The sequence below is a fragment of the Aptenodytes patagonicus genome, chromosome Z (genome assembly GCF_965638725.1).
Source record: "Aptenodytes patagonicus chromosome Z, bAptPat1.pri.cur, whole genome shotgun sequence".
Lineage (NCBI taxonomy): Eukaryota > Metazoa > Chordata > Aves > Sphenisciformes > Spheniscidae > Aptenodytes > Aptenodytes patagonicus.
The window spans coordinates 18495889-18520662 of record NC_134982.1 but is presented as its reverse complement, the minus strand read 5'-3'; the positions used below and the strand labels follow the sequence as shown (position 1 = coordinate 18520662).

The 24774-nt window shown below is 37.9% G+C and overlaps 1 protein-coding gene across 1 annotated transcript in view; it reads right to left on the bottom strand.

Moving 5' to 3' along the window:
* The window catches only part of PARP8 (poly(ADP-ribose) polymerase family member 8), a 126404-nt gene that overhangs the window by 35100 nt on the left and 66530 nt on the right, over positions 1-24774 (bottom strand). The window contains exons 5-14 of the mRNA XM_076362631.1: positions 24436-24506; positions 21918-21995; positions 17252-17346; positions 13695-13755; positions 12543-12633; positions 9556-9622; positions 7705-7830; positions 4794-5358; positions 2446-2499; positions 2247-2342 (exon numbers count right to left, since the gene is read on the bottom strand). Coding sequence (XP_076218746.1) covers positions 2247-2342; positions 2446-2499; positions 4794-5358; positions 7705-7830; positions 9556-9622; positions 12543-12633; positions 13695-13755; positions 17252-17346; positions 21918-21995; positions 24436-24506 — 1304 coding nt within the window. The remainder of the gene's footprint in view (positions 1-2246; positions 2343-2445; positions 2500-4793; positions 5359-7704; positions 7831-9555; positions 9623-12542; positions 12634-13694; positions 13756-17251; positions 17347-21917; positions 21996-24435; positions 24507-24774) is intronic.

The following is a 24774-nucleotide window of genomic DNA, read 5'->3' as shown; positions in this document are numbered from 1 at the left end:
AAACCTGGTGAAGTTACTTGGTATCAAAAGTATGAGCGCTCTAAAGCTCTTTATGAAGGCCAGGGATGCTACATATGGGATCCATTAAGTGACATAAGGCAAGATTGCATGTAGCCTTGTCTTAAATGAAAGCCCCCTGCATTCTGCTTAATAAAGTACTGTATTTCTGAGATCTGCTGTTGCAGCAGTATTAAACATAAAGTACTCTTTCAGTTGGCTCATTCTCTATTCTCTTTATATACATTATATATATGTACATATGTATGTACGTGTATGTGTGTGTGCAGCTGAAGTATGTAAATAAACCCTACAATTGACTACTTTAGGCTGCCTCTGCCAGAGCTCAGTAGAATGAAGCATAAATTTCCTTAAGACCCTTTGGCAAGCTCATGCTCGATTCAAACTGAGATCTTTTCTCACCTTCCCACAGAACTGCAAACTCATTAATGGCTCTATATTGCTTATTGAGTCATTCAAGCATACACAGAGCATGTTAGATCTCCTTCTCCCTGGGTTATATAAGGACACCCTGTCATTTTAGCAAAGCTTGCTAGGTTATGCTGCTTGCAAAGGCACCGATGAATATATGTTTAGTGGCAAACATGTTTGCACTTTCCTGTTTTGAAGTGCTGACAAACTCTCAAACAGATAACTAAAATGACCCCTCTTTAAGCTGAAGACAGAGAAAAGTAATTCTGAGGGATTTTTTTTATTTAGAGCAGATGACTTTCCATTCTGTTTTCTTTTAATAGTTCATCATGTGAACAGGAATAAATCCTACTGTTTGCTTTGTCCTATGGACAATAGATAAAACCCAATAATTTAAATCATTATATATATTATCCAAACTTTACTCACTATCCAAACATTACTCATTTTGTCTTATCTCATCTTGTCACAGGTAATATGCATAGCAGTGCATTCAAAGATGAACAACAAGAAACTGATGCCTTTTCTACAGGCTTCTAATCAGGGTTTGGTTGCTGATAAATCTGGCAGAAACTATGTTTTTAAAAGGTAGATATGATCTTGAAGAGGCAAAAGAACACCTAATAGGATTTTCAGAAGTATAGAGGTTTAACCATGACTTAAAATGGTGTTAACTGAATATGTAGATGTTTTTGCAAATCCTATTAGCAGCCTATTTGCATACCCTGCCTCCAGTCAGAATGCCTGACCGTGGTGCCACTGAGTGTCACAGGGGATGACACTGGGGTGACTTCTGCTACAGTGTAAGCAATAGCGTTCCTGAATTTAGTTCCATGGAACTATCATAGATGATGTCTGCTTCAACATATGTGTAGTTGCTCGCCACACCGTGGAGAAATTGGCAGGTGTCAAACCATTCACACACTGGTATTAAACAGTTTTCCATGGCTTTAATCTTTTAAGTTTACTCAGGTTTCCATAGGATTCAGGACAGGTGAAAAAAGGATTCTAAACTGCAAGATCAGTCCTAAAGGTAAGAATTTTATTCTCCTAATATATTCTTCCACAAAGCTGCACTGATCCAGTAGCTCCAGGTAGAGTGTGTCTCTCATGACCAATCTTACTCTTTTTCACTGTATGCATCCACCAACAGCATGAGAGGGTACAACATTCAGCGTGCAAAATTCCTGGTTCCCAGTTATACAGGAGTGAAAGGAAGGAAGTGCTGCCTAACTGGCCAGACTTTGGGCATACTGAACCACAACAGTGCCCCTGGACTAGTCACTGCTAGATCAGACACATCACAGAGCACCTCCTTCTACTGCCTTTTTTATCACATTATGGAGGATGGCTCATTCCAGCGGCCCACGAGCAAAAGAGGGTCAGAAGAACTTCACAGCCTGGTGGCATTAACAACAGTGTATCTGAATACCCTGGTCATGGCTTGATAAGAGCTCAAGGACTGAGGTGACCCTAAGCTTTTAAAAGCATGCCAGACTGGGAAAGCACTCTAATGCACTTCCTCTATCTTATCTGGCTGTGACCACCGTAGCACAACAGTGTTCAGTGAAATATATCCCCCCTTTATGTTTCTATGGTATTATAAAAGCCCGATCTCCATCTCCCTTGCTTGCAATACAATTTTTTCAAATTCACAGCAAAATCCAGTTAATATGCGTTACATTTTCGCATCTTAAAAAGATATTAGGATGAAACAAATCTGAAATAATTCAATAGTTTTAAACAGGTTTGTATGGTCCATTGCTATTTAAGGCATTATAAAATGCATTGTTTATCCCAGCAAGCACGCCACTTACCCTCAGCATTGGGCCATTCTGGAACACATGAGGTTCATCACAAACTACACAGTATTCATTCAATACTGGTATCCGCTGCTCAGCAAATTCAATAGTCTGAGAACAATGAAAATGAGAATAACAACATCTGCTTAAAAATAATTAACAGTCAGCTCATGCTCCACAGTGTTTTATAAATGGGTAAGATATGACATCCTACCTGCACAAGAAAGCCACGGTCTCGTACCGGAATGCATTTTGCACCATAATTTTGCTGCAAGGAAAAAGTTGAGGCAACTTCAGTGTTGGCAGACTAATTATAAGGAAATGGTAAAATACTTGTATTTTTTGCATGCAAATATGTTAATTAAACAATATTTGCATCTAAAAAGATCTCTCATTTGCAAAAAACAGCCCTTACAAATAATCAATCCTTTTACTGTTTGCTGAGTGTGGGGTAGATTTTTAGCATGTCTTTTTAGTTCTTAAATCTGATGAGGTTTTGTATCTCAGCATCCCAAACACTTTAATCTCAAATGGAAACATCAGGGCCTTCACTCCATTCTAATAAACTGGCATTTGGTAACTTCCATTAAATTTTAACTGCGTATTTTTCTATCCAAATATGGGCTATCTGCTTAGGCTTGAAAGACTAATGTAACTCTCAGAATGGCTGAAAATCTTTGTCTTTCATATTTACTAAGATCTCACTTCTGTAAGAACGACGCTAACAGATCTCTGTGCTCAGATCTCACTCAAATACTTTCTGCCTTTTTCTTTCAACACACAGCAACATAAATTAGAAGGAACTTCTGTTACAGGAGTCAGTAAGGTACAAAATTCCTCTAGGCTGACATCTGTCTCAATCAAACCTTGTTTGAGTAAGAGTCAGATCACCTCCATTAACAGCTTTTTTTTGTTTTGTTTATAGGCTTATTTCCTTTCATTTCTCTAATTACTTAATTGGGAAACTTCTCCTTTTTTTCTCCTGGGAAACAACCCTCCTAATTGTATTCATATATGAGATTGAAATACTTTAGCTTAGAACTGAAGAGAAGTTAGGGTCCCAATTCATCGCTTCCACATTCCACTGACTTCAAATTGCAGTTAGGCACCCAGGCTACCCATATATCTGGTGCCTACATGTAAAATGTGAAATGGACTGTTGATGCCCTTCCGCTAACATCAGTCAAACTGCACCTGACCATGTATGTGATGATTTTCCCTCAAAGTAAATGCATTCTAGCAATAAATTACTGGTAGGTTTTATAGACTGCCAAGCAGAGCTTGCATTTCTTCCATATCAGCTGATAACATCAGTGATGAAACCACTTAGTCAACTCTTCATTATCTTATCAAAATCAATGGGACTTCTCCTATTAACTTCAGGAGAGAAAAGTCTTGCTATGTCAAGACATCCTCTGCTGATTCAGAAAAAAATGCACCTCTAAACTGTGACAAGTAAAAAGTCTGTTGGCTCACCTTAAATTAATATTGCTGTGCCCATTACAGGACGACAGCATGTATATAAATGATTTTATGATACTATATCACTGCTTTTAGATCTGATGAGTATAGCTCACAGCTTATTAAACTAATTTACCATGAGACATAGCATACTCAATGTAATTTCATTATTCAGAATGAACTATTTTGAATATATGTATGGCATTTCAATCAAGAATCAGCTTTTTCTTGCTGAGAACATCAAGGTACCACCAGGCTAAAGGAGTGGAGAGGACTGTCGTCTAAGTGCCTCTCCCCAGATCTAACACAGAAAACAGACAGGTGCCTTGAAAGAGTGCAAACAGACCCACTCTTTCCTCTAAAGTATAAAAGCCATCTTTTAAGAGGCAGAGGCAGAAGAATTAATTTTGAGCTCTCTTTCTTAAATTTAAGAATATGTGCTATGCTTTGTTTTCCCAATCGATCATGTGTCTGGGGAAAGAAAGGGTGCCAGTGTGGACCTAATTCCTTCCCCGACCTCTGGCTGCCACCAGCGCGTTTGAACGTTAAACCTTTCACAAAGCACAAATGTGCAAGAGGTGAGCTGAATCATGACTGCGCTCCTTCCACTATGATGACGATCACCGATGCAAAGACCAGAAGGAGAGGTGCCTTGGCATCCAAACAAGCCAATGGACGGCTGCTTCCCCGACAAAGCAACCAGTGAAATGAGAAAAGACCTGTGTGACCAAGCCAATTTTGCAGCACAGGAGTGCACACTCTCCCTTCTTCCTGCAGCAAGAAAAGAGGCAGGGAAGGAAATGGATGATTTAACTTTTCCCATGGCCAGCAGGTACATTGAGCTGTATTCAACGTGACGTAAAATCTCTGTCTTGACCTAAGCAAATTCCGGTTTTATAACTTAAATATATGTGCATGCACAGTTGTTAAAATCCTCCTTAAAAAGCTGACTCCATTGCTTTTGTCTTCCAATACATTCAATATATCCAATATATTCACTAACATATATCCTAAGTATTAATGCCTTTGCATAACAAGCATAACAGCACATTTGGAAAAGAATAGGAGGAAAATGAGCAGAATAAAAAAATTATTACGCACAGCAGCTTGTGAAGGTGATGATGAAGATGGTGTTAAGATACCAATAAGCCCTGAGGTAAGAGAGAGCCTCCTGCTCTCTGCTATGGTGGACTCCTTGAAAGGCTCCATTTTGGATGATTTAGGGGCATTGGAGTAAGTCTTGCTGAGTAACTTGTGATTCTTCAATCCATCCAATTCTTCCATTCTAAGATTACTGGAGTAGGACCTGCTTAAAAGTTTGTGGGGCTTCAAGGTGCTGTTGTGCTCACATCGAGGGTCCCCAGAACATGACCTATTTAACAGCTTATGGGGCTTTAAAGTGATGCACTCCTCCTGCTTGACAGCTGCAGAGCCAGAACGGTTCAACAGTTTGTGCGATTTAATAGCCATTGTCTGTTCAGCCCTAGGGTCACTCGACAATGAGCGGCCAAAGGTTCTGTGAGATTTTGTGGCACACATATCCTCCGCCTTCACTGTGCTAGAGCAAGTCCTTCTCAGTAGCTTGTGAGTTTTGGAGATGCCATCCTGTTCTGACTTCAGTTTTGATTTATTTTTACCACAGCCAGGTGGAGGATAACTTGGCGACCTTAAAAATAAAGAAGACAAAGTTGGAGAATAATCAGAATCTTGTGCAAACCAAGCAAGACCACACATATGTAAAAATTTTTAATGTCACCTGTCTTTATGTATTTCACTAGTGATAAACACAGCTCAACTTTAAAAAAATGAGCAATTGTACGTAGGACTAATTTTCCAATACCAAATAGACATCTTACTCCTATTTACACACAAGCTCATTGATCAAAAAGACGACTAATTAAGTAGAAGTTAGAGCTATATCTTTACAGCTCTGTAAAGGTCTCTATGTCTGTAAACAAAACCATTTATCCAGGAAATTATCTTCGAAATTAAAACCACATATTTCACATGAGATTATAACACATTTGCCTTATCAAAATCTATCTTTCCTATGTAATCATCATGGCATGACCCATTAAAGTTATTGTCTTCTGGACACAGCATAACAAATTCTATGTCCAGATGGAAGATATAATGAGCAGTGAAACTTGCAGGCAGTAAATCAAATCTAATTCAGCTGAAATGAACATTATTTTTAAAAACCTCATAATGATCCGGGTGCTTTGTGGCAGACAACTTGATGCCCTTCTTTCCTGTTCTAGACAAATTCTAGCTCTATAACACTAGAAATGAGAATGTGAGGGACCTAAATTATGAATGCAGAAAGTAAAGAGCAAAAGGTTTTTACGAAACAACATTCACATGAACTGTCACATTTCTGTAAGGTTCACACTCGCCTGTCCTTGCAAAGCAAGAACACATAACAGGTATGCTGAATCATTTTTCTATGCTTTACAAGCAACGCCAGTCTTTGGAGTATTTTTTGGGCTTGGATCGAACAGAAAAGAGGTGAAACCCCAAGGGGAGAGGCTGGCAGGTTTCCCCACCCTGTTAGCAAGTGGTGACAGTAGAAGATGCACATGGAGGTTGCTGACTCACTGTTGCAGTTGGCTCACTACCACCCTCCTGCAGACAGGAGGTAGGAATAGCGCTCTAGGAAGAGAAGGGGTCCCTGCATTTGGGCTGAGCCATCTTTGGACAGGCACTGCAGCAGCAGCCAAATCATAGAATCATAGAATCATTGAGGTTGGAAAAGACCTCTAAGATCATCGAGTCCAACCGTCAACCCAACACCACCATGCCCACTAAACCATGTCCCTAAGCGCCTCATCTACACGTCTTTTAAATACCTCCAGGGATGGGGACTCCACCACTTCCCTGGGCAGCCTGTTCCAATGTTTCACCACTCTTTCAGTAAAGAAATTTTTCCTTACATCCAATCTAAACCTCCCCTGCAAGAGGAGAAAGATTGGGCTGGCTTTTGTATGCCCTTTCTGAATAAAACCAAAGCCTAAGCTACAGCCTGCGCTAGGCAACGGTGTGTGGCATGATAGGGAATGGGTAAGCTTTCTATTTAAAACACCATCTTCCTCTTCTAGCTTTGAAAAGACAATCTTTTGTCATCTTTGACATTCCTCCCTTCTTTGATGTGAGTGATCGCTGTACTCCCTCTCTTTTTTATACACAGAATTTAGAATGGCAAAATTCGTCAAAAAGAAGGAATGTTCAAAGAAACATTCGATTCAAATTCACAGAAGGGGTGATCTGTCAACCCTTCATAAGCAGGAAAACATGCTAGAGTAAACAGTCACATTCCTGAAAGAAGTAAAATCAGAGCCTGATTTTATACACACTTAAGAGTATAAGTAACTGGCAGAAGTGATAATGAATTCAAATGAACTATTCATAAGCTACTTCTTATGTTTTTAATGCCTTGTTCTTTGAAATTCTGTGCCTGCATTTCAGAAGTAGTGAACATTAATGTACTCAAACAGTGGAGAGGCATGGGCGCTCAGCAGCTCTAAAAATCAGTCTTTCATTAATGACCATTCTAGTTTTAAAAAATTAAAAATATGCACAGCTGTGGAAAGAACAGCTAGACAACCACAAAATTTTTTATATATATATAAAATATATATATTATTATGTTATATATTACTTGTATATATTACTTATATTTATATTCTTGCTATTCAAGTAACAGTCAAATGCTACCAAGCTATAAAGATGCAAATACAAGTTAAATAATATAAAATTAATTCTTTCCAATTCTAGATGAAACATGGCTGTTTCAGAGAGTAGGGCACTGAAATGCTCTGCCTTCAAATAGTTTTAGAAGCTGCAGTAGTACCTAGTTCACTTTTATGTCATGCAAGGCAAGGACTGGAAATCCATGAGGTAAGATATAAATAGAGCACTCCTCTGTGGAGAAAAGTCAACATTTCACCTTGTGAAGTCTGCTGTGGATTTTGAACAGGATATGGTGTTAACGGCTCATTTTCCTTGCTATTACCTGCGCAATGTAGAAAAGATGTGCAGAGGGGATTTCACCTTTTTGTCAGACACCTTCTTATTGTGCGTACAATTAGATTTCTCTTTGCTGTTCTTCCATTGTTGTGTAACAAACGTCTGCATGATTCTGCAAATTAAGAAAGAAAAAAAGATTTTCTTATCCTAGCCAAGACATACTCACTTTAATACTAGGGTGTCTCTGTTCACCACGTAGGCAACATGATGCAATCTCCTCACTCTACAGGGAGAGATTTTCTGTCATGTATGTGAACTGATGATTGGGTGCCTCAGCTCCTCAAAAATGCCTTTTTTTCCACATAAAACTAATTTACATGGAACTCTTACTGAGAATACAGTCTGCATAAACAACCACTGCAAGACTTATGCAGGTATGCCTCTCATGGAGATCTAGAGACAAACTGATTCAAAGGCATCCCATCCAACTACAGGCATCTGTCTCTCCAGTGACTACAGAGGCAGGCTACAGTATACACACTGCTCAAGTAGGAGCATATTCTCCTAAGGCACAAACATGAAGGTAGGGATGTCGAGTATTACACTACCCAGAGAGGGTTTACAGAGAAGACAGAGCCAGACACTTCCCGGAGATGGACAGCAAAAGGCAGTGGTCACAAGTTGTAGCAAGGAAAGCTAAAAAACATAAAGACTATAAAAAGAAGACATCCACGAGAGGAGTGGTTAAGTACAATAGTTTGCCCACAAAGGCTGGAGATTTCACAGCTCAGCTGCCTGAGACTCTGAGTGAACTAATCTAACTTTGAAGTTAGTGTTACTTGGAGCAGGAGGGTGCACTAGGTGATCTCCAGTAGCTCCTTCCAAGCCAAATTACTCTGTGACTCTAATCTAGCATTTGGGGTCTCTGACTGATAAAGTCAAAGTGGAAGTTGGTATGGACTTTATTGAAAATCTAGTGAATCTTCAAAGATCAATATCCTGTTGCCACAGCCATGAGGGGCCATGGAGTTCAGTCAGTATTCTGACTTCTGCTCAACTGTGAATTATGCAGCTATGTCCTTGAAAATGTCTTACGGGAACCTTTAGTAATTAATTGGTGCACAAATCAGAGACAGTGTTAAGTACTGAAATGTTTTAAGAGACTGTTCATGTCTGGGGAGCTTTTTATTTTTTTTCTTCAAAGTCATGTACCATAGAGATTTTAGTAACATTGCTTCATTTGTAAGGTTATGAAAATGCTGCACTGAATTTCTTTAAACACCAAAAAGCAAAAGATTTTTCTTTTTCTTAAGGGATTCTTAATATTGCAATGGTCAGATATTAAAGCCTATATTCTTGTTATTTTATTACACATACACAAGCATATGTGAAAAGATGACTCAGCAAAATTTTATTAAATTTAATTGTACCATGAACACATGAAACTGCTAATTTTTTTCAACTATTCTTCCCTCTTGTCCTCAAAACGGGGATGGCCTAATTACTGTTGTACATCCCAGAGGCCACCATGAAAGCATAGCCCCCTTAGGGTATGCATGATGCTCAAAAAGATTCCTGCTCCAGAGGCTTCACTATCTAAGCAGAAACATGAAATTGAACACTCCTAGCTACAGTCTTTTGAACTTTTGTAGCTTACTTCCTAAACGGCACCAAAGTGACAGAAAATGCTGGCAGGCAGCACAAATCAGGTTCTCCCCAACAACTGTCAAAACTGAACTTAAAAAGGCAAATCCTCTTATTTTTTATTTAAAGAAAAACAAGTTCAAAACACTTTGATCCAACCAACCTGACAACCTGTGAATATTATCCTACTTGACATGGTCCAGAAACTAAAGAGTGTAATATTTGCCTAAAACCAGGGGTTTACTAGACTTACTTTTTCAGCTGATGTCCCAGCCCAAATCTTTCCTTAGTAGAGATCTGAAATACATCCACAGTTGGCACTACGGAAAAAGGAGATACTATTGATATACGAACTTACGGCAATAATCAAGAACTCATGACCATATAAGTCCGATTTAAGGATCCTGTTCTATCTGCACCTTTACTATAGACAAGGCCATTGAAGCAATGGTGAAAGTGGGCATGTCACCTAAGCCTATTAAGAAATTAATGGTCCTTTTTGGGATATCAGCCAATATAATTTGTAATTTTACAAATAAGTATTTTAGAAATTGAATTTCCTCAAATGTGTATCTTCCCACTAATTTTGATTACAAAAATGTGTCTTTGTTTTTTATATTATGCAAGTACTAGAGAGCAGCATCAGATTAAACGTATCTGGACTGGTAATTCATCTTGCCTAACCTCTTAAACTTTTTTCCAAGTAAGTAGTCTTTACACACTACAGTTCCTGTGACTACGAAGAAAACTCAAAGTGGAATAAACTGAATTAATTAGTATCTGGGTTTTCCTTCTGGGTTTTAATACAAGATCCATAATCATCATCTAAGTGCCTGATATATGAATTCCAGTGGCCAAGAATTACCCTGAATTTTCCTCAAGACCCATCCTAACATTGGTATATCTATATTCATCTGTCAGAAAATTGAAAGTGTACAGGGTGAAGGTTGGAAATTATCTCCTGGTATTACTAAAATCCTTTAATAACATTTACTAGATAGAAGTGGCAGATGGAATCCAGCACTTGTTGAGACCGCCTCAGGTCCTCAAGGCAGGACAACAGCTAACACATATTACAAGCACGAACTGACTTTATACGTCGTATTACATAAGGTGGTAATGACTACAGTAAAATAAAAAAGGAATGAAAACAAAAAATCTGGGGTTGGTTCAAATTTTATTAGAAAAAGTAAATCAGTATTTTAAAATCGGTATTATTCTGATCATTCAAAAAGCCAAATTTTACTCAGAATGTCAAAGTTTATCCTTTAACTTCGCTTTAATAAATTAAAAAATAAAATACAATATATCCAACCTGGCCACCCAATGTCACTTAGTTCAAAGCCCTGTAGATACCCTTTCCCTAATGTTATTATTCAAATATAATCTCATCTTTTAAAGATAAACTGATGACTTTTTCAAAAGGGATGAATGATTTGATTAGGGGTAGCAATGTCTTTAGACTGTCAAATTTAGGACACATGGTGGGGGGTGAGTATTTTCAATGAGAATCGTCATGCCTAGACCAGCAATCTTAAAATCTGACATCTAGACTACAATTGTTGTCTAAGCTCTACAGCCAGAGGAGACAGCCCTGTACCTCTGAAGGCTGATTCATCCTCACCTAAGACAGGTTTCTAAGGCACATGGGAGAAACTGCCCACAAGTACAATAATGAGACAAGCTATTAACTAGAAGAATGACTGTCTAAAATCAGGATATTACACAGCTACAAGGTGGTACGAATACCCCCTGTAGTGCTTTGGAGTATACTGCATTTCTGCTTCTTTTATCAATCAACAGAAAATACTATAGGAGAAAAAGATGTAGCATAAAGTTCTGACCCAGTAGTCTCAAACCAACATATTTAAGGGGGAAGAGGAATTCACAGAGAAAGGGTCTTGTTAACACAAACGATGGTGGATCTCATTGTCCTTTCCTGGTAAATAAAGAGATATGGCTGCAACAGCAGCTGAGCTCATAAAACCAGTATCAGCGAAGCACTTGCCTCTGGCCTTGATCTTGCCTTTCTTGGTACTCAGGCACTCCCACAATCAGTCAGCTGCATGACTGCGAACTAAGCTTCCCATTTTAACCTTGTCAACAGTGCAGAAGATATCTTCTTGTTACTTCTCATTTCACTAGATCATTCCTTACTGCATGCTGCTCTTCACTCTTCACCTTCTCTTATTTGCTGCACTTTTTTATTTTTTAAATTACATTTTGATAGAAATATTCTGAATACTAACACTGCTACTTGCTATGGCAAATACATATTTTAAGATCTGCATATTTACAAAAAAGATTGAAGCAATAAAATACAGACAAAAAGACCAAAGTCAAGCAAAAAAAAAAAAAGATTGATGCAATGAAATGCTTATTTGAAGGAACAGAATATAGCTTATAGTTAGCATCAGCAGGCAACGTATCCTATAAAAATAGCTCATTGGGACAGATTTTGCTAAACAAATTATGACTGGAAATATCTATTCATATTCCAGAGGCAGAATTCTCCCACAGATACAAGCCTGAACTGACAGCTTGCACTGGAAGCGTCCAAAGCCGGGCAAGTTATGATCCAAATTGCAACTTAGTTCTGACTTCCCACTGTAAAAATATATCTGAAGTTGACTCTTGCATATGAATGTTTCCAAATCTTCAAAATCAGTTGATTCTTCAGAAGTTTGACCATTTTTACTCTCACGAGGAAGCTTTACTCACTTAACAACTCATTCAAATCTAAAGATTCCCAGAGTTCACAGAGTCATACAGAAATCAGAAGCTGAAAGGATAATTATCATGTCCCGATTCTTCAAAGGTGCATGAAAAAGGGCACATTAATGTGCTGCACAGGTCTGTGTATGTATACCTTATCAGTGATATCTCATCTGTGCAGATGATCCCTGATTTCCAAAATCAGGAAATCACATATTAGAAACTGTAGATCTTTATTCCTTAACCCTGGTTCCTAGGGGAAGCAGTTGCATTTCAAAGGATGTCAGGAAAACAAGTTCCAAAAATCAACCTATGAAAGTTTAAATTAGATGCCTATGTCATTTTTGAGGGCCTAGCCGTGCAAATATATGTAAGCATAATTTCAAACCAGTAGGACTGCTCTCAGCAGTAGATCTGAGCACATGCAGGGTCAAAGATTTGGCGGTGAATGAGTATCTGTCACCTAGTACATGGCTCAGACCGAGACACCATACAAGGCACATGAAGAATACACAAGAGACTAACCTGGACCATTTAAGTACTGTGTAAGTGAACAGTGCAATCGCACTATTATAGGCTCTGTGCGAATTACATCCCAAGCCACAGCAATCTCTTCCTAGTTCAAGATAAAAAGAAAACAACAGACACCATTAGTCATCATGAGGAACTGCTGCATTTTGTCAGTCTACCTTAGGGTCGTTATAAACACCATCCATCCATTTACCCAGTTGTGGAATATCTACTCCAACTTTAAACTTGAGACTTAGGACAAACTGCTGATGCCCCTAAGAGCAGTGTTAGATTGCTTCCAGTTGTTGAGTATGGTCATTTAAACTGAGCACAGGTTTATACACAACACTACATCTACAGTGCAGGCAAACACATTCCCATCTATCAAGAGATACTGCTTCAAAGCTGAGAAGCAAAGGAGCAAATAAAGATGGAAAGGAAACTCATCCCGTAACACAGGGCAAAGGAAACTTTTGCTCCTTAAGACTGATTAAAATAATTCAAGGTACGATCAGATTTTCTTAAATTTCAGAAAAGCCCAAGAACAACTATCTTACGTGCTGTGCTGACCTGAGAATAGGACATATCTGTGCAGAAGCTAACGATGCCCCTAAAACCACTAATTTTTATTCTCTATCTAGAGGACAGGGAGTTACTGCACAGATGATATGAGGAAGTATGGAGTTAATGACAGCATAAGTGTTACAGAAGCCATGCTGCCAGTCGACAGCACCACTGTCCTATGTCTCCTTTGCCACTCAAGCCTCTCCCTAACCAGCTGCAGATGTTGAGAAGCACACAGGAGAGCTCCAGCCAAGGTCTTCTTCCCTCCAGGACTCTATGAAGTGCTTTCACCTAACTAACGTCTAGGATAGCAAAAAAAGAAATGTATTTCATTTATATCAGTTAAAACATTTACCATTTACAAAGCATGTTTGAAAGGAAATACACATGCGGTAAATAAAGCCTACAACGCATTTTAACAATGTGATCATAAAAGGAAAAGGAAACCTTTCCACTGAGTAGGAATCAATAATGTGACAGCCACCTGTGAAGATCAAGCCTCCGAAAAAGGACTGTCTCAGTGACTGCCTAGAGAGTCTGGTGTGTAGCAGAATTAAATGGGTATTAAAGATCATTATGTAATTCTGTGATTAGATTACTTACATCAAGAAAGCTAACATCAATATGCAGATCGATATCTACATCATCAATGGCTCCATATTCCCTGAAAGGAAAGAATTACATTGCATTAGAGCTCTTTGAGATACTCCTCAGCCCAGGAGTACTTACAACAGGGAAGATTTTATAAAGGATAATCTTGTCTGTAAAATCAGAATAGTTATAAAATACACATTTACATAGATTGGATCAATATTCCTAGTGGGTAACCGTCCGCTGCACTTGAATTTTCTTTCAGTGGATCTTGCTTAAACAGGCTAAGTCTTTTTTCCTACTAATTCCCACAAATTCTATTATTTCTACTGCTGCTATGTATTTTTGTCTTGCGTATTGCTCAAATAAATCAAGAAAACAATAATGGTCACATGCTGCTCCTATTTATGACAAAAGAAAACCCTAGTTAATTTTCAGAAGTATTTCAGGTTAACAGCCAGTAACCTAAGGAGAGGCTTGAGATAAATCACTGAAGACAAATACAACATAGCCTGGAGGGTGGCATATTATACCTGTGGGATTGCTTCATACATTCAAGCATTTGTTTGTCAAAACATAAAGATTGCCCTGTAACGCCCTCAAGGCAATAGTTACCTTATTTTATCTGTTATGTGTAGTATTGCTGGAATCCCCAAAGTTCAGATTTAACTTATGCTCATAGGTGTTTCATTGCCATCTGAAATCTTACATTTAAAGTGTGACTTTTCTGCCTCTTATTTTCTGACTCATTCTGATTACCCTCCCCCAATGTACTTGAAGACTTCTGAAAAATAGGACTAGAAAATACTCATTCATACACCTAAATAAAAAATTGCTTTCCTTTTCATTTAAATTACTTAAGTGGACAATACTGTAAAAGTGCAATCACTCTCAATTTTTCACAGATCAGCTTCTAGTCACCAGGTTTTTTTCTTTACACTGCATTTATATGCTTGTTCTCACAGTGACTTCCACGTTTTTCTATCCAACTAGACTAAGACAGTGCACAGTAGCAGTTATGCATAAATAAGTTGATAAGGTAATTTTGAAATACAAAAATATTTTTGTGAATATAACTACCTCCTACCAAAGTGGCCTCTCAGCCTATGGTAGGACCTAGCTCACACTGGAAATGCCTTGACCTCTTGTGAAGTTTGGTGGAGGGAACCCCTTCCACCAAACCTTGGCATCCCAATGGTTCTCTCTGGTAAGGGCAAACACGAAGTCTCTCTCTAGATCACACGCATCCACACATGGCATACACAGGGCAGATAAATGGCTGGCCAGGGCTGTGTTACATGGAGGCTTCCCAGCAACCCTGACAGCTGCTCCAGCGTCCGCTCACCCAGAGCTACAGGTACAGGTGCTCGCTGACCTCCCACAGCTCACTGAAGACCTAGCTTTGAAAGAGTGAAATTTTCCTCCTACTGAATGGCTTAGCCACTATCCTACACAACAGTGGCCTCACGTTTTTTTGTTCATTTTCCAGAAGATCCAAAAAACAGATTGTTATGAACTCTTAAGTAATATTTATGAACTCAGGCTGGTGTTACTCGCGACTGAGATTCAAAAGGCTGTGAACAAGCATAATTTTATAAATTAAACAGAAACATAGTTGAACTAATGAAACACAGAAATATTAGTGCAAGAAAGGATAAGATAAAAATAAGTTATAACTGTGGAATTTCCATAGTCACTGAAATCCCTTTACCCCCACTCCATTACCATCCTAGAAAATAGATTTTAGACACATGATGCTGACTCTAGTTTTACTTCCCCAAGCTGAAAGAGGGGAAGAAATCATGTTTTCTTCCAGCACCTGCAGCTTTTGATCTGCCACCTACAATGGCTCCATGAACACATCTTGATTTTGAAGCTCCCAGAGGTCTTCGGTCCAGCAGTGCATAAGCAATGTAAATAAATACCGAAGGGTTTGGATCAGTTGGTCCAGAGGTCTTTCTCAAGACCTTGGTGGCCAGATTTCAAAGGGCAGTGGTGAAAAGCATGCAGGTATAGGAATTTCACTTTTGTATGTACAGTTGACTCTGTGACAGCAAGAGATTCTAAAAGAGGGTCAACTGCCTAGGAAATATGCATCTTAGTGGGTGTCACTGTCAGACAGACTTCTCTCTCCACAGAGAAGTGGAGCTGCAGGAGAGGCATGAAACTGAATGCTTAATGCTGTGTTTGTCATTTCCAAGAATTTATGAGTATTTTCAACTGCAACAGAATGGAAGAAGCATTAAAGTTTTCCACGTGCCAAAAGCAGCAACAGATGCCAATTTCTCCTACAGTGAGCTCAAGGAGATCACAATGCTTCCAATGAAACAGTTGATTCAATAAATTAGATGCATGACAGTTTTTGAAAGGTTACATATAATGTTTCAATTTTAGGAGCTTGAGGGAGCCTATTATCAAGGTATTCTCAATTTCATAGTTATCAGTTTGGCAGCTAAACATTTATCTCATTCATTTCCTAAACCCATATACAACTATTTGTATTTCAATTCCCCAGGTCCTTGAAATTTCCACTTAATTTGAAAAGGTATAGTACACCATAGCTCTAGACATGCGCCCTCTTCTTAGACAAAAATAACAAAGCAATGGAAATTGTTACTTGCAATATATGTATGCCTAAGGTTATCATCTTCTCTTTATTTTATTACTTGGTTTGTATGACAACTTTGATATTTTCTTTGTAATACATCTGACAGGCCTGTTACATCTTGCCTACCTGTTACTTTTATGAAATTATTAAGATTGCATAGATGGAAAATGAAGTTATAAAAGACCTGAAGTATATTAAAAATATCATACAGCTATGCCCTATGGCAGAATCATGCACGCTCATATATGCCCAACAGAATTTTCGTGTAATTACACTTTGCAATCCACGTCTGACTGAGGTTCCACCACTTCCCTGTGTACGATACTTTAGATTCCCACAATTAAAAAGCTTTCCTAAAATCTAATCAAATTCTTGTTTGTTGCTAACACAACTAAGTTTCTTATTGTCTCTCTCATGATGACAATAGAGAATATTTGATCACTCCTCCTATCTACAAACAGCTTTTCTGAAGAAGAAGAACTGTTATTATGACCTCCTCTTTTTTCCCAGACTAGACAAATCCAATTCCTCCAATCTTTCCCCAGGGAAAACATTTACTAAATCTCTTATCATTCTTCTTGTTCACCTCCAGGGCAAAAGACAGAATATGACAGAAGAGGAGTTTAACGAGGGTTTAGAGTAATGCTTAATAGTAATTTTCAACAAAATACAACAGCCTGATCAAAAACCGACTGAACTGCAAAAGACAATGATATTTTCAACAGGCTTCCAGGGCTTATTCTCAGCACAGCCAGTTATATCAGTATTCAACCACAAAAAAAACAAACAAACCAACCCCCAAACCAGCATTATTGCTAGCCAGCAGTGCTCCTTCCTTTTGCCACACAATACGCAGAAATCACCAGAAGAGACTTGTGCTTTGGCAGTGAGGGAAGGTCCACATGGAGCTCAATCTCCAAAATGTTAAAGGTTCCACAATAAGGAAAAGTCAATGACATACCTGAGAGACACTGCATTAGGTCCATAGATCTCTCTCACTGCTGTCAAATCAGCCTCCAGCTGTGGGTGCTTGTGAAGTTCTCCATCATAGCTAACCTACCAGGAAAAAAAAAAATCCTAGGAGTTCTTATTTATTTCATTACTGGCACCTGATCTAGCCTCTTGAAAGTTCGCCCTGCAAAATATGCTGCATAAAGATTCCTTAATGCCAAGCTCAGAAAGGACACTGTGTTGATAAGCTAAAGCACTGAGGTGGTCTAGCTCTGCTAAGCAATGAGATTTGCAAAGCAGGCAGCTCTGCATTGAAATTTTTTGAGGGTCCCACTCCTGTTCGTGGGAAGAGAAGCTGCAAAGGACTGATCCCTCTGTCCTGTCTTGTCCTGGGGTTTGTTCTGGGACACTTGTGCATTTTAAAACTGTTAAGTAGGAGAAGAACCAGATGTCTCCAGTCATATCACCCTGGTCCAGCCACTACAGGACAAAGGTTTGCTCCCTCTTGCTTATTGTCACACTCTCATACATATTAGACACAGAATGGCTTGGGCTCAACAAGAGAAGAATGAAAACTATTCTATATACCAAGTGTCTCAGCATCTAAATTACATTTTCAGTCTACCCATTGGCTGTATTATATCCACCAGTGCAATATCAGATTAAAAAAAAAAAAAAATAAGGAACATTTTCCCATTTTAAGTATTTTACCACAGAAGGTGTAAAGAAACATGTATTTAGACATCATCCCCATTTTTTTCAAACTCTACAGGAAAAATGGAAACAGTTATGTTAGTGCTTGCACTATAAAGCAAAACTTGTGAGCTGGTTTGGTTGGACTGTATGAAGTCAAAATAATTGATATCCTCCTATCTTCTACAAGGACCAAAATAGCTCTTTAGGCTTGTAACAATCTATTCACAGTCTATCACTACTTTCTCGTTAAGCAATATGCTCCTGATTGTGTGAACCTAATTCTACTTCTTTACAACAATCAGAATGACAGTAATTCCACAAAAGTTGATGAACTCCCTAGATTTGGACAGATTCAGAAATGAGAGTAGGATTTGGCTTGTACCTTTGACAAATTCAGAGAGCAAAGCACAAGAGTGTAATTTACCCCTTTAGACATATATATCTATCTCCTTATACAGGAATTCCTGCAGAGAATTCCTGCTACTGCAGAACCATATCTAACTGCAGTACTCTTTCTTCCATTTGTATATCTAAATCTGTAGGAGACCAGTGCTGTGACACTTTCAGCTCTGATATTTGGAGATGTACATTCCAAACTAATTAAATAAATTTCAATAGAATTAAAATACTAATCAGCTGATCACTTTTTACATGTGAAAATTAGCAAAGAATAATTTGATTAGACTTAGAACTCTTCAAATATAAGGCACAGAACTCATCAGCATAGCATGAGCATTTGTTTATCAAAGGTAGAAACAATATTCATGACCAAAAGGGTATAAGCCAAGTATCCCTCTCTTGTGTGGGCAGGCATGTCAGAACAATTTTCCAAGTAGAAGAGCATGGGAAGAAAACATTTATTATATTTTTTTTTCACTTTAGGTAGGAGAAGATCAATCCTTTTTACATGATTATTACTCAAAGATGAATTCTTTAAAGATGCATAAATAATTGCTGTCCTGCTTCCAAAGAGAGCACAGCAATCATTTCACAAATTGTAGCTGTGGTGCACCAACCACCTTTGTTGGTCCTAAACCACATTTTTTTAATTAGTCTTACATATCAATAATAGTAAAATCCAAAAAGAACACTATGCAGAGCACTGCACTGCTCAACATAATGCTGTCTCCAATCTATTTTCTGATGGTAAGAGGTTACAAGCTCAAAAAGGAAACAAAGCAGTGTTCTGGCAAATTATAAGACCACAGTATAGTATTTTCCACCTCTGAATTAGTGCCACAGACATGCTGATGTATGCAGAGGAGACTGCCAGAGTTTTGTATATCTGATCTGCATTTGCAAGTATGTCTTGTAACTGAAGCACAAGAGGGAGGGAGAGAGAGTGCCAAAGGCAGTAGTATTACTGTTTCAATCTCCTGTTCTCGTTTGCAAATGCGGAAGATAGAGATTCAAAGCAAGAATTAACAAAGAATCTCAGAGAAAGTGAATATAAAAGATAAAAAATCTGATAACTTTGCTGTGTCCAAAGTGTCGGTGTTTAGAAAGTCTCAGGTTTTAATCTGAGACCTGATTCAGATTATTTTGTCCCACATAATGACAAAAGGTTGCATTTTTAAAGGAGATTAAGTGTTTTACAAACCTAAATCCCATTGAAAATCAATAGGACTTAGGCTATTGAATCACTTAGCTACTTTAAAGTATTTATCCATTAAATCCTTAGGGAGGATTACAAGCAGGTGCCTAGGAAGCGGATACAAACATTTAATTTATGACCAAAAGGTCGTATCTTGTTTTCACTGCCCATCAAATGCCATTTCCCATCTTCCATGCTCCTTGTTTCATCACCAGCTGCTCTCTTGTCTTTCCAGCTGTAACTACTTAGAAATGTTAAGAATTATCCTTGACATCCACCCTTCCCAACTGTATTGCACACAATTACACTGGCATCTATTCCCTCTAGTTGCTAAAGTTAGTATTTTTGTCCCCTTTCTCTGTGGGCACAGCACAGACTTGTCTCAAATGAAGCAGCTTCCCTTGCTTGTTCCCCACATATACAGTCAACTATTTTGTCTTCCCAATACACCTGGTGCTCACTTAATAACTCTTACAATCACTTTATTTGAAAAAGGACTGTTTTCATCTCTCGAGGGACTTTGCTCATTACCTGATTTCCTATTCATTTTCTGTCCTCAATATTTTCTTTAATTCTTCAGGTCGTCCAGAATTTTGTCTTTTTGACCATGAAATTTTAAATTCAAAATTTCCTTTTTTCTCTCTTGTTAAATATACTTTCTATGATGTCTTTTTCTGCTTGTTTGTTCTTCTTATTTTGCTTTTTGAATATTCTATACTCAAGACATTCACAATCATCTGATATTTTATTTTTATTGCTGATCTAACTGTATTTTTTTTTGCCAGTTATAATTTCTTCAATTAAATGTATTACCTTAAAAAAATGACAATGCAATACAATGTAGTTTCCACTTCAAATATAAGGCAACTAAATTCTAACCAGTACTGCCTATTACACAGCTCTTTTACACCTTGCAAAATGATGTACTGCTCTCTGTGTTCAATTCTTATAGGCAGCGTTAATATTTATTCATTCATTTGAGCACTGGCAGACATCCTTTACCAAATGTGTTAGTGCTTGTTCAAGAAATAAGCACTCCCAGCTGTTTGCTGCCTTTTTCTTCACCTTGAGGTTACTGCAGAGTTGAAAAATGGAGCCAGCACACAAAACTCATCACTACAGGGCAAAATCAGAAGATTTTTCCTCTCAGGCAGATTAAAATAAGACGTTGCTCTTTGCACTGAAGTATGTGCACACAGTCCTCCCCAGTGCTCTGCAGGGCTGGAGGAGTCAGCAGTTGAAGGGAGGCAATTCCTGTAGTCATTTCTGAAGTGAACATGCATTAATACTCCATGTCAGTTATTTCTGACACTGAAAATACATTCTTTCAGTTCCAGTATCAATACCACTTTTAATAGCTTTTTAGGGGCGTGCTTTTTTTTTTTTACAGTTAAGCACCTCAGCATGTATTTTGTTTTCAAACCCCACCACGCTGTTGGCTCTGCAAGATAAGCGGCTCAGCGATGTCCTGCTCATCAGCATCCCACGCTCTCTGCACTGACCCAACCGGCTGGCACTGCTGGTGTGCTCCTGCAGCCTCGGCTCTGCGCAGCCAGGGCATGGAAGGCTTCAGCCTCAAGGCTGAGGCAGTGACAACTTTCATAAACAGCAATCATAATTCGTTAAAATGTTCATCAAAATAAACAGTTCCAATAACTTAAGTGAGGAATGATTCCTTTGGGGCAATAGACAGACTAAAAAGATGAGAAAAATCTGAATAAAGAGACTAGCAGCATGAAGCACTCTATTGACACTGGAAAAGGAAAAGAGCTGAAGAGATTTTATTTCGCAATACGTAAGAGAATGTAATAATAACTAATTCTGCTAAGGGAACAAGAAGGAAAGACACAGAGCAGTACATTCATCTAAAAATATGCAGCATTTTTCAAGGTGAATTTAACTGTAGACCTCAGAAAAAGAATGGACTATTGCCTAGATCAAAATTGTTTTGTAATAACCATTTTTACCATTAAATTGCAGTGCTCTTGACTTTACAAAATGGCAATCCTCCAGAAGGAAACAGATTTGGATCCAGCCTGACTTCCCATTTGTATCAATAATGAGATAAGCTTTAAAGAGTGAATATCTATTTCCTGGAAGTAAGCAACTGGCTTCTGTTTTCAAACGTTCTGAAGAGTACTTGCTTTTTCTATTCTTACAGCTTTGCAAATGTAAACAAACCAATCTTATTTTAAATTTGATATAATTATACAGTATAACATATTCAATATTTCTGCTATAAAATACTATGTATATATACACATGGCATTCTATTCGATGTTGAATAAACACAAGAAATTAATTATCATAAATTTATAATGGAATGAACAACAGAAGCTTTCAAATATTAATTTCTTGAAATGTGTGCAAAAATTTCCTCCATTACCTGTCCTCCATAATAAAATTCCTCAGAATCATTATCTCCTTCAGAGTCGTCTTCAACTGTGCTGTTGTGCCGTGACTCCTTATTGGAAAAGGAAAGTTAACAATGATACAAGTGATATGCTTATCTTGCATTTGTACTTCTAATTTTAACTACAGGAATTATGTTTTTACAAATAAGCTCATAGCACTCTTTATTAAGAGATGTTTTAGTATCATTTTTCCAGAAGAGTACTAAGGGCCTGTTTTAAGAATAGTGAAATATCAGACAAAACAAGCACCTACTAACTGGGTACCTAAAAACACCCTGAATATATGTTGGAGAAATAATACTTTGGCTACAGACACAGTGTGGTATTTTAAGGTACTGGGGAATTCACGAGACTATGCAGGGATACTTCATGCTACGCTTTTGCTAAACAAAGCATAATTTACCCACCAAGACGAGTTCTGGACTTAATTCATTTGGTGTTTCAGTGACCTAATAAAATTTTAATTTACTTTATTCTGGTAAATCATTCTAATATTTTAAGGAAATAATTCAAGTCCGAGCATGAGATCTCTTTAAGTTCCGTTCTGTGAAAAACTGACACATTGCTGCTTAATTATTACTTTTAACGGAAGTACCAGCCTGCTGCCAGAAAAGTTCAAACTTAATTTTCTGACTGGCTCTGTTCTGAGCTTTGAAAATTAAGGATTAGAAAGTAATATGCTTACCCAAGTAAAACCTGCTCTAAATAGGCTGCTCTGTGAATAATTGCACTCAAGTAAATAGAACTGATCCTGGTACAGACTGCAACTCAGCATGAGCTGAAGAGTTATATTCTGCTTCCCACCAATGGAACCTTTACTTATAATTATGTAATTGCTTGAAGATATTAATTCTTGTTTCCCACAATACATGCATTTCTAGGCCCTATGCTGACAAGGATCCCTTAAAGAACACCTGTTAAAATCATAATTCTTCACTTCAACCTGAACATGATCTACTTGCTGCTTATTTTGTATTTATGTCCTGCACAGAACTGCCATAATGGAAAAGAAATCAGATGCATGAAGCAAAGAATAGAAGTTACCCCTAAATCCCATATATTCATAAATGTCAAATATAACCTTATCACCAATTTCTATGGTCAGACATTCTAATGCCATTTCCCTACCTTTGCCTTTAAATTCCTGCTCTATATGTATACATAGAACAAAAACTGTATTTCAGCCAATTTCACAGCAATTTTCTATGACAAGGCATAAAAATAATTTCTGCTTCTACTTCACTGAAAAGAAACAAAGTGATTTTAGTCTTCTTTGTTTTATAATAACTTCAGCTCAAGGGGAAGTCTGTGTTAAAACAGAACTCAACTGAACGAAAATTCCACACAAAACAAAGAGAAATGAAACTCTCACATTAGAATAGTGACAAACCCATCCTATCCTAACCAAATCTCTTAACTGTCTAGCCAACAGAAATGGTCAGTGTTAGACTTTTTTTTAAAGTTTTTTTTTTTTCAGTACATTCATATTTAAGTACCTCATTCAACTAAAAACAAAATAAAAGCTCGAACTCTGTCCTATAGAAGCTAACCATATCTCAAGCTTTTAATCAAATGGGTAAATTCTTCCTGCACTTGAATTTTTCTAATGTTTACCAAGCACTGAATACAATGATGAGGCAGTTGAAGCAAAGTATTTCCAGTGCAGCTTTTTACATCAAATCAGGTTTCATCTACTAAAAAACCCAACCATACACATTAGCATATCTGGGCATGCTTATCTCCCCTTTCCAGGATCAAATACAGATCGGAGCCTAAAAAGCAGTCGTCAAAAAACTCAGCAACCACCCTTACCAATGGAAATCTTTAAATCAAGCACCTGAATTCTTGATACAATGCTCAATTTCTTGCTTGGGGGAGGAGCCTATGTGGTACTTTCTTTGAACCCCTAACACTGTCAAGCCCTGTAGGCTTCATGTTAGTGCCACTTCTTTCTTGAGTTAATGTCACAGTGAGACTGGTCGGGGACCCATGCCAGAGGTACAGCACAAATACAACTGTGACTGGAAGGCCTTAATACTCCAGACACTACTTACGGTGAATAGTCATGCAGAGGTCTAGAGCCTCCAGTGGGGCTGCTGTAGGCCACAAGAAGAAGCAGTGAGCTAATAAATGGGATGTGGTCCTATGTGCAAGAGTAAGTTAAAAGGTAATGGCATGATGACCTACCTCTCCAGGAGAGCTGTATTTTAAGGGCAGACAGGTTCTATACCAATGTCGAACAAAAAATGAAATAAACGTCAAAACCGTATTTCCTAGGATGCCAGCATCCCTATCCCATCTAAGTGATTCACTGGTTAATCCACGTATGAAACCCAGAGAACTATGCTCATTTTCTAAAACGTGTAAACATGTACAGTTTGCATAAGCACACATTTGATAGGAAATCTGTAGTAAACATTTCATATGTTGTTATTTTCTGTTGTTTCTTAAAATAACTTCTGTTAAAATATGCATACAAGAAATACATACCTCTCCATTCTCCCTCTGTAATTTTGATTTTATGGATAAGCAATAGCTGACATCACTGGTTTTTCTTAATTCTTAAAAGAAAAGGGAAAATAGGGAACTTCTGTGAAAAATGTCAAATAATTTTGCATATGTAGACTTGAAATACTTAGTTGCAGTAGTAGAGCAAATAAGGAACAAAAAGTTACAGATATGAAAAGCATCAAAGAGTTTATAATACAACAGTCTAAAATTAAGAAGCCCCTATGTCTCAGAAGACTCATATTTTTAGCTGTGAAATGAAACTCAGTTGGTCCATCTAGGAGATTTGTTTTTCCCAAACTGTGACTTACAATTTAGTGT